Source organism: Centroberyx affinis, unplaced genomic scaffold, assembly GCF_046629955.1.
Source record: "Centroberyx affinis isolate AG114_WGS23_722 - 3 ecotype Tasmania unplaced genomic scaffold, CSIRO-AGI_Caff_v1 ptg001908l_1, whole genome shotgun sequence".
NCBI classification, from domain to species: domain Eukaryota; kingdom Metazoa; phylum Chordata; class Actinopteri; order Beryciformes; family Berycidae; genus Centroberyx; species Centroberyx affinis.
In genome coordinates, this window is record NW_027280271.1 from 75,465 (window position 1) to 89,800 (window position 14,336).

Sequence of the window (14,336 nt, forward strand, 5' to 3'; positions counted from 1 at the left end):
AACAATTCTTCTTGGCAATACATTTTATACCGTTGGAAAGCCTGTTTATTTCCCTTTTAAATGGTGCCTCATTTGTAAGGAACATGCATTTGTGGGATGAGCAGCACAGCTGAGTATGTGGGTTGCGCTAATGAAAAATTTGCCAAATCTTCTCTGCCAATGCCAAACAGCTTATTCTGCTGTTGCTATTGACTCTTGTTTTGAGCTTCCGGTACCCCCAGGTGCTGACAATCAGGTACCTGATTGGCACCTGCACTGGAACCTGAACATGTGGAGGAACGTTATGTTCAGCGATGAGTCCAGATTCTGCCTACGGAAGTTGGATCGTAGGGTCAAAGTGTGGAGAAGACGGGGAGAACGCTATGCTGATCGCTGCACCGATAGAGTAACACCTTTTGGTGGAGGCAGTGTGATGGTGTGGGGCGGCATCTCCATCACTGGAAAAACGAGGCTTGTCATCATTGGAGGCAATCTCAATGCAGAGAGATATCGAGATGAGACCAGTGGCAATCCCATATCTCCACAGTCTGGGACCGAACTCCATCCTCCAAGATGACAACGCTCGCCCCCACAGAGCGGGGTTTATCAGAGACTACCTCCAGAATTTGGGAGTACAGAGAATGGAATGGCCTGCCAATAGTCCTGACCTCAACCCAATTGAACACTTATGGGATCAGCTTGGGCGTGCTGTTCGTGCTAGAGTGACCGACACAACCATGTTGGCTGACTTGCGACAAATCCTGGTTGAGGAGTGGAATGCCATCCCACAGCAGTGTGTGACCAGGCTGGTGACCAGCATGAGGAGGAGGTGCCAGGCTGTTTTGGCTGTGTATGGTTCTTCCACACGCTACTGAGGCTCCTGATTGTTTGTTAAATGAATAAATTGTAAAATTGCCAATATGTCTTGTTTCTTCCTTGTTACTGATAGACTTCAATCATCCAATCCACCAAACAACACCAAACAAGAGTCAATAGCAACAGCAGAATAAGCTGTTTGGCATTGGCAGAGAAGATTTGGCAAATTTTACATGAGCGCAACCCACATCTGTCAACCGTCATCTTGGAGGATGGAGTTCGGTCCCAGACTGTGGAGATATGGGATTGCCACTGGTCTCATCTCGATATCTCTCTGCATTGAGATTGCCTCCAATGATGACAAGCCTCGTTTTTCCAGTGATGGAGATGCCGCCCCACACCATCACACTGCCTCCACCAAAAGGTGTTACTCTATCGGTGCAGCGATCAGCATAGCGTTCTCCCCGTCTTCTCCACACTTTGACCCTACGATCCAACTTCCGTAGGCAGAATCTGGACTCATCGCTGAACATAACGTTCCTCCACATGTTCAGGTTCCAGTGCAGGTGCCAATCAGGTACCTGATTGTCAGCACCTGGGGGTACCGGAAGCTCAAAACAAGAGTCAATAGCAACAGCAGAATAAGCTGTTTGGCATTGGCAGAGAAGATTTGGCAAATTTTTCATTAGCGCAACCCACATACTCAGCTGTGCTGCTCATCCCACAAATGCATGTTCCTTACAAATGAGAGAAATAATCTACCAAACACAAAGTTCCGAACTTTTTGTGCGATGTTTATTTCACTTATTTTAGCCGACAAACATCAGTTGCACATCAGTGCACCACATCCATTCAATATTCTCCAGTTCTCTTTAACTCTCACAAATCAGAAAATAGCCCTAGCCTACATGCCTATAGGCTACTAATGAGAGAGATTGCACTTCTTTGACTGGGCAATGGCAGAGAAGGCCGGTTCATATGAAGTGAGGGTAATCTGCAAACAGTGATGCAAACGCTTGTTTGTCAAGGAGGTACGAGCATTCGTTTTCATGGCGTTCATGTGAGAGAAGATGGATTCACAGGTATATGTTGATCCGAACATTGTTAACACACAAATGGCCAGTCTTTTCGTGTTTGGGAATTTCTCCACATCAATACACTTGGTCCAAAACTTTGTGAAGCCCTCTTTCTCAAGTGCATGCTTCAGATCAGATGATGCTTGCATGTCAATGATCTCCAGTTGCAGGGAACCTTCGTCAACGCCAAGTGACGTGAGGAACTCTTGCGCTTTTGGGGAAATATCAGATGCGTTGGCAAATGGGTCCCTCACACTTTTTTTTTATACTTTATTTTTTCTGTTTTATAACACAGCAAAAATAAGGTCACTCAGTTACATTGGATGATGTACATAGGAGTTGTTATTCATAGAATGTTATACTTTCATTCACATTCACTTTTGTGTTTCACAATTGCAATCACTATAGTTTCAGTTGTCAGAGTCTTTGTTAGACAGGTATATATCCCATTTAGCCCAGTACTCTTCTCCCCTTTCTTTCTGTAATCTTAAACTGAATGTCATACGTTCCATACTGTATATGCTGTTTACAATATCTATCCATTGGTTCAGGGTGGGAGGCTCTTTAAGAAGCCAGCGTCTTGTAATTGCCTTCTTGCTTGCTACCATGAGAATTTTTAGTAAATATCTGTCTCTGCTATCCAGTTCCTTAGATATGTTTCCTAAGTAGAGAGAGAGACAAGTGAACTCAATATCAAATCCTAATATACTCTTAGTGGCGGCTTGGACATCTGCCCAGAAAGGCTGCAAGATGGGACAGGACCAGAAAATGTGGGTGTGGTCTGCCAATAAGTGCCCACATTGTCTCCAGCATTGGTTCTGAAGTCCAGTTTGTTTTGATTTTATTTTCGGGGTTATGAAAAACCTCATACAGTTCTTCCAGCAAAAGTCTCTCCAACTTTGTGAGTCTGCTGATTCCCCATCCTTTATTCACTAGCAAGGACCACACCATCAACAAGATGTATTTAAATGATTTATTGGAGGACGATGATGAGCGTAGTTCTGGTAGTCGTATGCCTTGTGGGGAGGCTTCTTGGGGAATCCGCCGCAACACCCGGGCAATGACGGACCCCCAAAAACCTCCAGTTACTTAAGGAGATGAGATTGGGCGGATCTGAGATCTTTGAGATCTGAACGGATGTAGCGGTGATATGTTTGGGAAGACCAGCGGCCCATGAGTTGAATGAAGTGTTCTGGGATGCCGTTGCGGGAGGCTGAAGTGGCGGCTCCGATCCTGAAGGAGTGTCCGGAGTAGTGAACGGGAGAAATGGCGGACAAGGAGAGTACGTGGCGGAGGTGATGGTGGAACCAGAATCGAGTAGCCACTTGTCCGGATTCGGAGATGAAGAGAGGATCTGAAGGTGTTGTGTTCTGGGATTTCCGGAACGTGGAGTAGTCTGCGAGGGTCTGGAAGGGATTCAGTGGCGATTGGGCTTGGAAGTAGAAGATGGGTGTAGGCTGACCGGATTGATTGGTTTTGGTTTGTTTTAGGTAGAATACCATGGTGTCTTCTGAAAAATGAAATGAGAATGAAATGCAAGCGTGGCGGCATGGGTCAAAGTGGACGGTTGAGGTGGTGAATTCGGAGCATCTGAGGAAACCGAAGAAAGCGAGCAGGAACATGGCTTCTAGGGTTCGAGCTACGTGGGGAGTGCCGTATCTGGAGCGGATGGTGTGGATGCAGGCCGACAGTAAGTCGGCAGTTAGAGGAAGGCGGCGAGGATCTTTTGCTGGCTCTTGACGTAGGAGTCCTTTGAGGAGTGAAGTTATCTGGGGATGGCTGGAAGCTAGGCTTGGACTGCCGGTTATGAGCTTGGAGAAGAAGCTGATGCCGCTAAGATAAACTTTGATGGTGTGTGTTTTGATGGCCATCACGGAATGGGCGTAGGTAATGAAGCTAGTCAGGGTGATGAGATCGAATGACGGGAAGGTTATATTATGCTGGACGTGAAAGTAGCGGAAACGTTTCCAAGCTGTCCAGTAGGATGATAGGGTTGTGGGTGATAGGCTGTTGATGATGGAGTTCTGGGATTCGACGATCAGGGGTATTAGGACAGGATTTACAAGTTGAAAGTCAGTGCTGAATATGGAGGAACCGGCGTTGGGAAGGGATCTGCATGAGGTGCCAAGCTTCTGAACTTCTGAAACGAGAAAGAGATTCAGCGATGGCTTTAGAATGGCCGGGAACGTGAGCTGCGCGGAGAATATATTGGTGAGTAACGGAGTGCCAGACGAGGCGGCGCATGAACGGCATGATGGATGGAGAGTTGGAGCGTCCTTTGTTGATTATGTCAACGACTGCGAGGTTGTCTGAGTAAATGAGGATGGCCTTGCGGGACCATTCGTGACCCCACAGAATAGCAGCGGCTATTATGGGGTAGATCTCGAAGCAACCTGGCATTTTTTGCGAGCTCTGGGGGCCATTCTGTTGCGAACCATCTTCCGTTGTAGAAACCCCCAAAACCAGCGGAAGGAGCTGCATCCGTGTAGAGACTGATGTCATGCGGGTGAGTCAGATGGTCATCATAAAAGAAGGTGATCCCGTTCCAGTTGGCGAGGAGGTTGAGCCACAGACGGAGTTCGGCGCGGCTTGGACTGCCCAGGGAGATGGAGGTCAAGAGAGATGGGGAGGAAGAAGCGATGGATAGCAGGTGAGAGATAAAGGCCCGCCCTTGAGGAATGATGCGAAGGGCGAAGTTGAGATGGCCTAGGAGGGAGAGAAGTTGGCGTTGGGAGCAGCACGGGGCAAGCAGGAAATGGGCAATCAGAAGGCTGATTCGATTAAGCTTTTCGACTGGGAGAGAAGCCTGAAACAGGATTGTGTCGAGAGTGATTCCGAGGAACTCAAGGGATGTGGAGGGGCCCTCTGTTTTCTCCGCAGACAGGGGAACCCCGAGGTCGGAGAAAACTGAAGTCAGAGTGACCAGGCCAGAAGCGGGTGGCGATGAGGGAGGGGAAATGATAAGGGTATCTCTGATTCTAGGTCAGCTACAACAGGTGTTCACTGTGGGGTGCCCCAAGGCTCGGTGCTAGGTCCAATCCTCTTTTCTATTTACATGCTCCCTCTAGGCCACCTTATACGTAGACATAATATCAGTTTCCATTTTTATGCAGACAATACTCAGATCTATCTAAACTCTGACCCTGATAACAACTTTCAGAACGATGTCAACCTACTAAACTGTCTGCATGACATCCACGAGTGGATGTCACAAAATTTCCTGCAGCTAAACGCTGATAAGACAGAGATATTGATCATAGGTCAAGATACTGCAAACATAAAATGGGTGATTTTTTTAGGACTTGGACATCCTTCTTTAAATATGCTCGTAAAAGACTTACGAATAACGTCTTAAAGGGAATGATGGATTGCAGTACTGAAAATTGGCAAAGTGACATTTTTGGGTCATGAGGTGGTACATTTATTTATTTGTTGATTGATTTTTATTTATTCATTTCTGCTTTATTTTCTGGGTTTTCTTGACATTCTAAATCTTTGAATTTATTTACTTTAATTATATAAACATCGAACAAAAAGTTCGGAAATTTGTGTTTGGTAGATTATTTCTCTGTTGTAACAATGCTTCTTGGCAATACATTTTATACCGTTGGAAAGCCTGTTTATTTCCCTTTTAAATGGTGCCTCATTTGTAAGGAACACGCATTTGTGGGATGAGCAGCACAGCTGAGTATGTGGGTTGCGCTCATGTAAAATTTGCCAAATCTTCTCTGCCAATGCCAAACAGCTTATTCTGCTGTTGCTATTGACTCTTGTTTGGTGTTGTTTGGTGGATTGGATGATTGAAGTCTATCAGTAACAAGGAAGAAACATGACATATTGGCAATTTTACAATTTATTAATTTAACAAACAGTCAGGAGCCTCAGTAGCATGTGGAAGAACCATACACAGCCACAACAGCCTGGCACCTCCTCCTCATGCTGGTCACCAGCCTGGTCACACACTGCTGTGGGATGGCATTCCACTCCTCAACCAGGATTTGTCGCAAGTCAGCCAACGTGGTTGTGTTGGACACTCTAGCATGAACAGCACGCCCAAGCTGATCCCATAAGTGTTCAATTGGGTTGAGGTCAGGACTGTTGGCAGGCCATTCCATTCTCTGTACTCCCAAATTCTGGAGGTAGTCTCTGATAAACCCCGCTCTGTGGGGGCGAGCGTTGTCATCTTGGAGGATGGAGTTCGGTCCCAGACTGTGGAGATATGGGATCGCCACTGGTTGCAGAATCTCATCTCGATATCTCTCTGCATTGAGATTGCCTCCAATGATGACAAGCCTCGTTTTTCCAGTGATGGAGATGCCGCCCCACACCATCACACTGCCTCCACCAAAAGGTGTTACTCTATCGGTGCAGCAATCAGCATAGCGTTCTCCCCGTCTTCTCCACACTTTGACCCTACGATCCAACTTCCGTAGGCAGAATCTGGACTCATTGCTGAACATAACGTTCCTCCACATGTTCAGGTTCCAGTGCAGGTGTTGCCGACACCAGCGCAAACGGGCCTGACGGTGAAGGGCGGTCATGGCAGGCCTCCTGGCAGCCCTATGAGCCCGGAGATTGGCTGCGTGCAGTCTGTTCCGGATCGTCTGGGCCGAGAGCCGTGTGCCATATTGTCCGGCTTTTGTGGAACATCAGCTTGAAGTTGCCCTATCGCACAGGCCTTATCGAGATCAGACAAACGTGGCATGCCGATTCTTGGAAAAGACACCAATTGACCACTGTAGCAGGGCCCATGCTCACAGGTGCTGCCAATCTGCCAACAAGAGTCAATAGCAACAGTGGAATAAGCTGTTTGACATTGGCAGAGAAGATTTGGCAAATTTTTCATGAGCGCAACCCACATACTCAGCTGTGCTGCTCATCCCACAAATGCATGTTCCTTACAAATGTGGCACCATTTAAAAGGGAAATAAACAGGCTTTCCAACGGTATAAAATGTATTGCCAAGAAGCATTGTTACAACAGAGAAATAATCTACCAAACACAAATTTCCGAACTTTTTGTTCGATGTTTATATGTATATGTATGTGTGTATGTGTATATATATATGTATGTGTGTATGATATATATATATATTTTTTTTTTCCCTTTTTTCCTTTTTTCTCTCCAGATGTTTAGTTGTTGCATCACTGTCAATTGTAATGGACTGAGCATTTCCTTATACTTTTTCACGACATATGTGATTGTGTGCAATTATTTCTTCGAGTATATAACGTGCTATGTGTGTCATATATCAGGGACCTAAGTAAGATGTTTAGTTCTTGAGGCCACTGTGTATTGTTATGTATTGTTGAATTTGTCTGTGTTTGTGTTAAAAAGCATAATAAAAATATTGTAAAAAAAGACAAAAACAAAAGATACTGCAAACAACCAAATTTCGAACAGTCTTGGTTCACTCTCATTCAATAACTCAGCATTGCAGAAATCTTGGTGTCATTTTTGACACCAAGCACCCAGATAAATATGTTAATTCATTGGTTCAATCCTGCTTTTATCACCTCAGAAACATTTCAAGGATTAGATTTCTCTCTGCCAAAAATATGGAAACTGTCATTCACGCTTTCATAACCAGTCGATTGGACTACTGTAATTCCCTGCTCTCTGGCATCAGCAAAAAATCCCTCTCCCGCCAACAGCTCATCCACAACTCTGCTGCCAGGATTTTAGGAAACATCGGTCTAGGAAACATGATCACATCTCACCGATCCTGGCTTCCCTACACTGGCTACCTGTTGCTTTTAGAATTGATTTTAAGATTTTATTGATTACTTACAAAGCCCAGAGAGGCCTTGCCCCAAGCTATCTATCAGATCTCCTATTGCCCTATGTCCCCTCCTGTTCCCTGAGATCTTCGGATACGTCTTTACTTGTTGTTCCAAGGTCCAGACTGATACATAAAGTGGATAGAGTCTTTGCAGTCAGGGCTCCTAGACTTGCCTGAGGAGATCAGGGCTGCAAACTCTGTATTGTCTTTTAAATCACTGTTAAAAACCCACTTGTTTAAAATTGCTTTTTGGTGATTTCATTATATTTTATGGCATTTTAGTTCATTTTACTCTATTTGTGTTTTTATAATGTGTTTAGTTTTTATAGCTTTTAGTTTGTTTTTATTCTCTTTGCATTTTTAAAATTGTCTGTTTTTATTGTAAAGCATTTTGTAACTGTGTTTTGAAAAGTGCTATATAAATAAAGTTATTATTATTATTATTATATCTCAGTCATTATATACAGTACAAACTCACAGAGATCACACTTGCACGTCGGCCCACATCACACAGTCACCCCAGAGGTCATCAGGTGCTTGGACCCTGCAAATTGCCGCTTGTGGCTATATTATTAGGGGTCCAAGCACGTAGTGCTGGAACCCTATTGTTTTTGCTGGAATTCTTTCTTTTTCTTTTTCTCCCCTAAAAGTGTCTGCAGCTCAGAAACCATAAGTCCTACAGCAACCATATTTGGCAGGTGGGCTCCTACGGCCCCCCACTACTCAGGCCAGGCAGCCTATCCAGATGGTGGCGCTATAACAAGCAACTTTACGTTTTGGCCAATAACTTCTGAACCGTGTATCATAGACTCTTTGGAATGTGCCGAGTCCAACCCATATATCACTTTCAATGTATAGCATATTGTATTGTCTGCCATTTGTAATTATTTAAGAAACACTTTTTTCGCAACTCCTCCTAGGCCATTCATCCAATTCACATGAACTTGTGTACAATCTTGGGACTGTCCTTTTTCAAAGTTGTATGGTTTGGCTTTTATCGACCAATAAACTTTTAAATAAACTTTTAACAAACTTTTAACACTAAATTGGCCATAACTCATTAACCATTCATCTAATTAAGCCAAAAGTGTTGTGTGAACACACCCACAAAAGCGTTTTCAGCTCTACCACTAGTGGGTGCTACAAATGCAAAAAGTTCATATCTCATAATTGACTGCATAGATTTTTATGAAATTTTGTACGCATGTTCTAGCATGATGTCCAAGTCAATCCATGAAATTTGGTCAGTATTGATTAAAGTGGGCGCGGCTTATTGCATAATAATCAAATATTCATAGGTATTAAAGTCACAACTTCAAAACTTCCTAAAAAAATCAGCCGTATGTCCTAGAAAGCTGAAATTTTCAGGACGTCGGCTGAAGTGAGATAAAACTTTCGTACACTGGTACCTACCCCCGATTCTGACGTCGCCCCCCTGTGTTTATAGCAAAAACTGACTGTGATCCCACAGTGTTGTCCTCCTAAACCGTACATTACAGGAAAAAAACAACATGATTTTTGAAATTGTCATACCTTAATTAGTAAACAGCCCAAACATTATATCTTGAAAACTGAGCGTACGGTAGATGGAAATGTGCAGCTGCAAATAGTTTGATAAATTGACAATGTGATATGTTCCAGATAGTTTGATCAATCTTCATCAAACTAAAGACATGATGTCTGGACTGTCAAGATGATGTCTGTAAAGCCATGTGTAAATTGATCAATGTGGGGCAGTAATACAGGTATAACATTCTTTCTGAGGCTTTCAATATGGTTTGGACTAGCACCTATGACCTATCACTTGTCCCTTTGTTTTGTTTCTACACTGTGACACACCAAAGTGGAATATGGCAGAGTGGTTAAGCTCAGGGCTTTGGCCCACAAGGTTGTGAGTTCACTGTGATAATTTTGAAGTTTCATGAAAAGTAAATCAACACTAAATCATGACATCATGTCAATGGCAAAATACCTGATTGGCATCACTGATTGAAGTGACGCCAGGCGTTTCAACCCATAGAGAGCAGTGCTGCAGTTTTCTGGACCATGTGATTTAGTATTGTTTTATTTGTTAATGGAGAGCACTACAATGTTCTATGAAGTGATTAGCACTGTCAGTCTGTCAATCATAGGTTGCAGTATCACAATACTTCTCCCTTTAGTTAGTTTCTCCTCAGCAAACTGTTAACAGGTGTATGGCTCAGTAGGTAAATCATCGGCCTTTCATGTGGAAGCTTGTGGATTCAAATCCAGGCTTGACCTTTCCGAAGTCGTTAGTCATCAAGAACAAAAAATAGAAAGTTTGACCATTGGGAATAACTTCAACAATGTGATTATGAAAAGATTAACTTGACCATGGTCATGGGCCAACACAAAAGGAAGTGTAAAGGCATAACTAACAGACTGCATGTCCAATCTTCCCAAACATGTCAGTTTTTGTATGTCTACCGTCTGTAATGTTTTGTCTTTCAAATTGCACTTGGACCCCGCAATTGCCGCTTGCGGCTATATTTAGTATTATTATTTCTGCTCAAAGGGTTTTTGCACTTAACATTTGAATTGAATACAGACTATATCACTATAATAGGTGAGTTTGTGGAGGAGGAACACAGAGAACTAAGACACTAGAATCAACAGAGCTGTTTTGCATGATTTATTGTTACACATCCGATATTGACAGAAATTAGATGAAAATTAGCATGACAAAATGTTTAATCTATATTATAATCACTTTAATTTTCCACAACACCTCGGAAAACAGCCACAAATAAACATATGGACCAAACCTGTGAGTGATCCAGGTGATGTTTTACAATCATCCATAGTGGCTTAGTGCTTTTAAACAAATGTGCCTCTGCGGCATTTTATTTTAATATGCATCATAACTTAGACAATCTAAGTGTGTATACCCGCAGGTTGTGTTTTACAATAGAGGAAATAGATGCAGGGATAGAAAGCTCGGATACACAACTCTCCCATGCTACCAGAACTACAAACAGACAATTTAGCCAATGCAGATGGACAATTTGCCCATTGCAGGTTTCAGATTATGTTGTGGTAGTGCCACTATCCTTCATGCGGTTGGTAAGTTGCTGGTGATTCATATGCCACCTGATCTTTATGGTACTGGGTTTCTCACCATGGTGATGGTATGGAGGAGATTGTTACATTTTTACACATTTTCAACAGGGCCTATAAGTACAGCTTGGACTGTCTTTCTATGGGCCTGGTCTACAGGTCAAGGAGCTATCTGTTCCTATTATATAGTTACAGTTCCCTCTCTGGGGTGGCGGGTGGGGATAAAGATGGCTTCACTTGGTGGAGAGTAGAAACAGGGTGAGTGTTAGGGGTTTAGGGCTGTAAGGTCTAATGAGAGTTGCAGCCTATGGAGCCTGGGTGGTTCCTAAGCCTACAGCGTTGGCATAGGCTGACAGCAGACTAATTACCTGCCTGGTTTCCAGTGTCAGTCTAGCTTCAGTCAGCCAGTCCTGCACCACTCTCCTAGCCTCTCCTCTCAGCTGGTTAACTAGTTTAGCCGCCAATTCCAGATCCCCATGCTCCAAGCAGTAACTGGCATATGACAGAAGCTTAAATGGGTCTAAATCCTCATTTGTCAGCTGGGTGGGTGGTACTTCTTGTTTCTCCTCAAACAGCAGTGTGGCCTGAAGGTAGGACAGGAAGTACTGGTATAAAGAATTGTGGGTTTCGTCGATTAGGGCGACCTGGCGCGCCAGTGAGCGCAGGGAGTTGAAGCGGGAGCGGAGGGAGGCCTCACTGTACACGCCACGGCGCAAGGATTCTTCTGGAAGAGCCAAGGCCAGAGCCAGAGCGAACTCGTTGTCGTGGCAGCTGTCTCGGACGGCCTGGACGGCGCTCTCTAGAGGCTCAGTGGGGGAATCAGCACTGGCAGTCTTTAAGGTATAGCTGAGAGCTTCCACAGACAACCAGAGCTGGTGAGCTTTACGGGCCTCCTCCTCTGCGATCACATGACCTGGAAACACATGACACAGAAGTTAAAAACATGACAGGGAGGCTTGTTGGAGGCTTGTCGCATGGACGTGAATTGGGTATGTCAGTGTGTGGTATTCTCCATAGCTTAAGCCTGATTGAGTCTGATTTTTATCTTGTAGTTTTATCATTATAATGGAGCGTAAGGATCAAGCAAAATAGCCAAAAATCTATTGTTAAAGCAATATTCCACCTAGTTTTGACATGGGGGTTATTCGGCATTTGACCACCATGAAAACCATCATCTAAACTAATCACCAGCATCGGATGCAGCTGGGGCAAGTTTGTAGCATCCGGATTTTGACTTCCCATTCATTTGAATGAGGCCACCAAAACAGCCTGAAAAGTTACATTTAACATGTCTGTGAACATATTCAACAACAGATCCTGCTTTTGAGACAAAGAAATCTTGGGTCTGTCGTCATTTTGCATTTCTATTCTTGGTTTACACTAAAATTTGTATTTAAAAATAAAAGTAGATCCATTCTCCCAAACAGGAGCATCTTATCTATCCTAAATGGTATCCCTCCGCTATGTTCTCTTCTGTCAATAAAAACTCTATTTAGCAAAATTATGTTAAAAAATGTTGGACCCACAGTGATTTGAAAATCACAGTAGTGGGGTCTGTTGTTGAACATGTTCACCAACATGTTAAATGTAAGTTTTCAGTCCATTTTCGTGGCTTAGCTCAGGTGGTGAAAAACCTCAGCACAGGAGCTGTGGAGAGGCAAAATGGCCAAGCTCTGTAATGAAACATTACATTACATAATGAAACAGGACTAAAATGGCCAGATGCTTGTACTAATGTCTATGACGTCAAGACCAAATAGACAGACAGGATTATCACCACATGAAGTTTTAATGGGAAGGCCAATGTCAACTCCACTAACGCCTCTTCTACTCCTCTCTCAAGTTGACCTGCTGTTGGCAGATGAGAGAGCTCTAAACTATTACAAAGCTTTATGTGATGATTCAAAACCACATGAGATCACCATCCTACAATGTGTTGCATTTAAAACTTGCCTCAGTCCACGTGGATTAATCAAAAACAGTGAAAAAACTGGGCTTCTGTGGTGGGTGACATAATGGAGATAGGACCATCTACAGTGTATTTCCATGGTGTTTTCCTGTGAAATATGTGCAGAGAAAATAGACTACAGATCGCGAGCGGACAACGTGAACAATCTGACCCGTTAACATGGGCGCCGAAAGGAAGAGAGCTACGTATCGGTGCCGTTCCGCAGCCGTTCCACACGCCACTAGGCCTGTAGGTGTCACTGCAGGCTGGCTGTGTACAAGTTTCTACTACTTTTCTTCTTACGCCACTTTCTCTACTTCTCTCCACTTCTCTTAAAAGTATACTTGTATAAATACTGACGTGTCTGTTGGCATTCTCATAAATATTCATAATATTCAGGTCAATGTGAAAGCTGCCATTAACACTTGGCAGCAAGATCAGTCCTAAGACAGTGGATTTACATGGGAGATATCTATAGTGCACTCCACAAGTATTACACAGTAGTACACAATGAGGATTTCTGTGCAATAACTACTTACAGTTTACAAGTCATAAATATTATCAGGATCTTGATTTATTATTGCCAAGTTGTCTTTCCAGGAGTACACAGTTCCTGCATCAAGCCCCTGCTGCTGAGTTTCAAGCCAGGCTTAAACAAGACTTAAACAACACTACTAATTTCCCCAATAAATCCTGTGTATATGCATACCATCTACAGCTTCTTCCATTCTGTTCAACCTTGTGCCACCAGCATTGCTGTCCAGTTTGAATATACACACTAAAACACACAGTTAAACAGTTTGCATAATAGTTTAAGGTGTGTATATCTTACTGTCTATGGCCTCCTCCATCCCCTTCAGTCTGGCATAGGCAGCATTCATGTCCAGAGTGAAGTTATCCAGCTGCTCCTGGGTTAGTTGACGGTAGTGGGTCTCCTGTTCCAACATCTTACTGCTCAGGACCTGAACGGAGCCCACATCAGACGTTTAAACAGAACATAAAGGCTTGCAGATATATGGTCTGTCAGGGTCAGTTTTACTGTGGCTGTGACTGTAATAGTGACTCTCTTGCTCCAATGTCTCCAACTAGCACTGCTGCTTACTTTGGCTATTAACAACCACCAAGCTAGCTATAATTCAGCTTTTTATTATGGCCACATGGCATGCAGCTTGCAGAAGTATAACTTAATAGTGTGTGATAGTTAATTAAAATAGTTTGATTTGATTTTAAGAGTGTTACTGAATGTAATGTAATTAACAACCTGAGCTATGACTAGCTAAATCAATTCAGTCATTTCAATCTCTTTGTAAAACCCATTCTAAAATTGCTCTCTGTAATAATAATTAATTCTTTGTTCTTATTTATTATTGACAATTCTTTATATAATCTCTTGTTTTAATGAAATGCCTTTGTATAATACAGTATAGTATAGTACCTGGTCAGCCTCGGCTCTGAGCTCCTGTTCCTGGACTTTTAGGATATCTCGGAGGTGGTCGGTGTGAGCTGCTGCCTGACGACGGAGTTGAGTCCTCATCTCTGCCTCCATCACCTCCCTCAACTCAGACAGCTACACAGAAGGACAGAGACACAGACACATGCACACAGTTACTGGTAAAGCTCCCTCCCTCCCAGTATCCAATTCCTCACCTCCCTCGCA

At 43.5% G+C, this 14,336-nt stretch overlaps 1 protein-coding gene across 1 annotated transcript in view; it reads right to left on the reverse strand.

Moving 5' to 3' along the window:
- Positions 1–10,293: 10,293 nt before the first annotated feature.
- Positions 10,294–14,336, reverse strand: part of immt (inner membrane protein, mitochondrial (mitofilin)) — a 29,951-nt gene continuing 25,908 nt past the window's right edge. The window contains exons 12-14 of the mRNA XM_071530271.1: positions 14,115–14,246; positions 13,512–13,641; positions 10,294–11,644 (exon numbers count right to left, since the gene is read on the reverse strand). Coding sequence (XP_071386372.1) covers positions 11,037–11,644; positions 13,512–13,641; positions 14,115–14,246 — 870 coding nt within the window. The 3' untranslated portion in view covers positions 10,294–11,036. The remainder of the gene's footprint in view (positions 11,645–13,511; positions 13,642–14,114; positions 14,247–14,336) is intronic.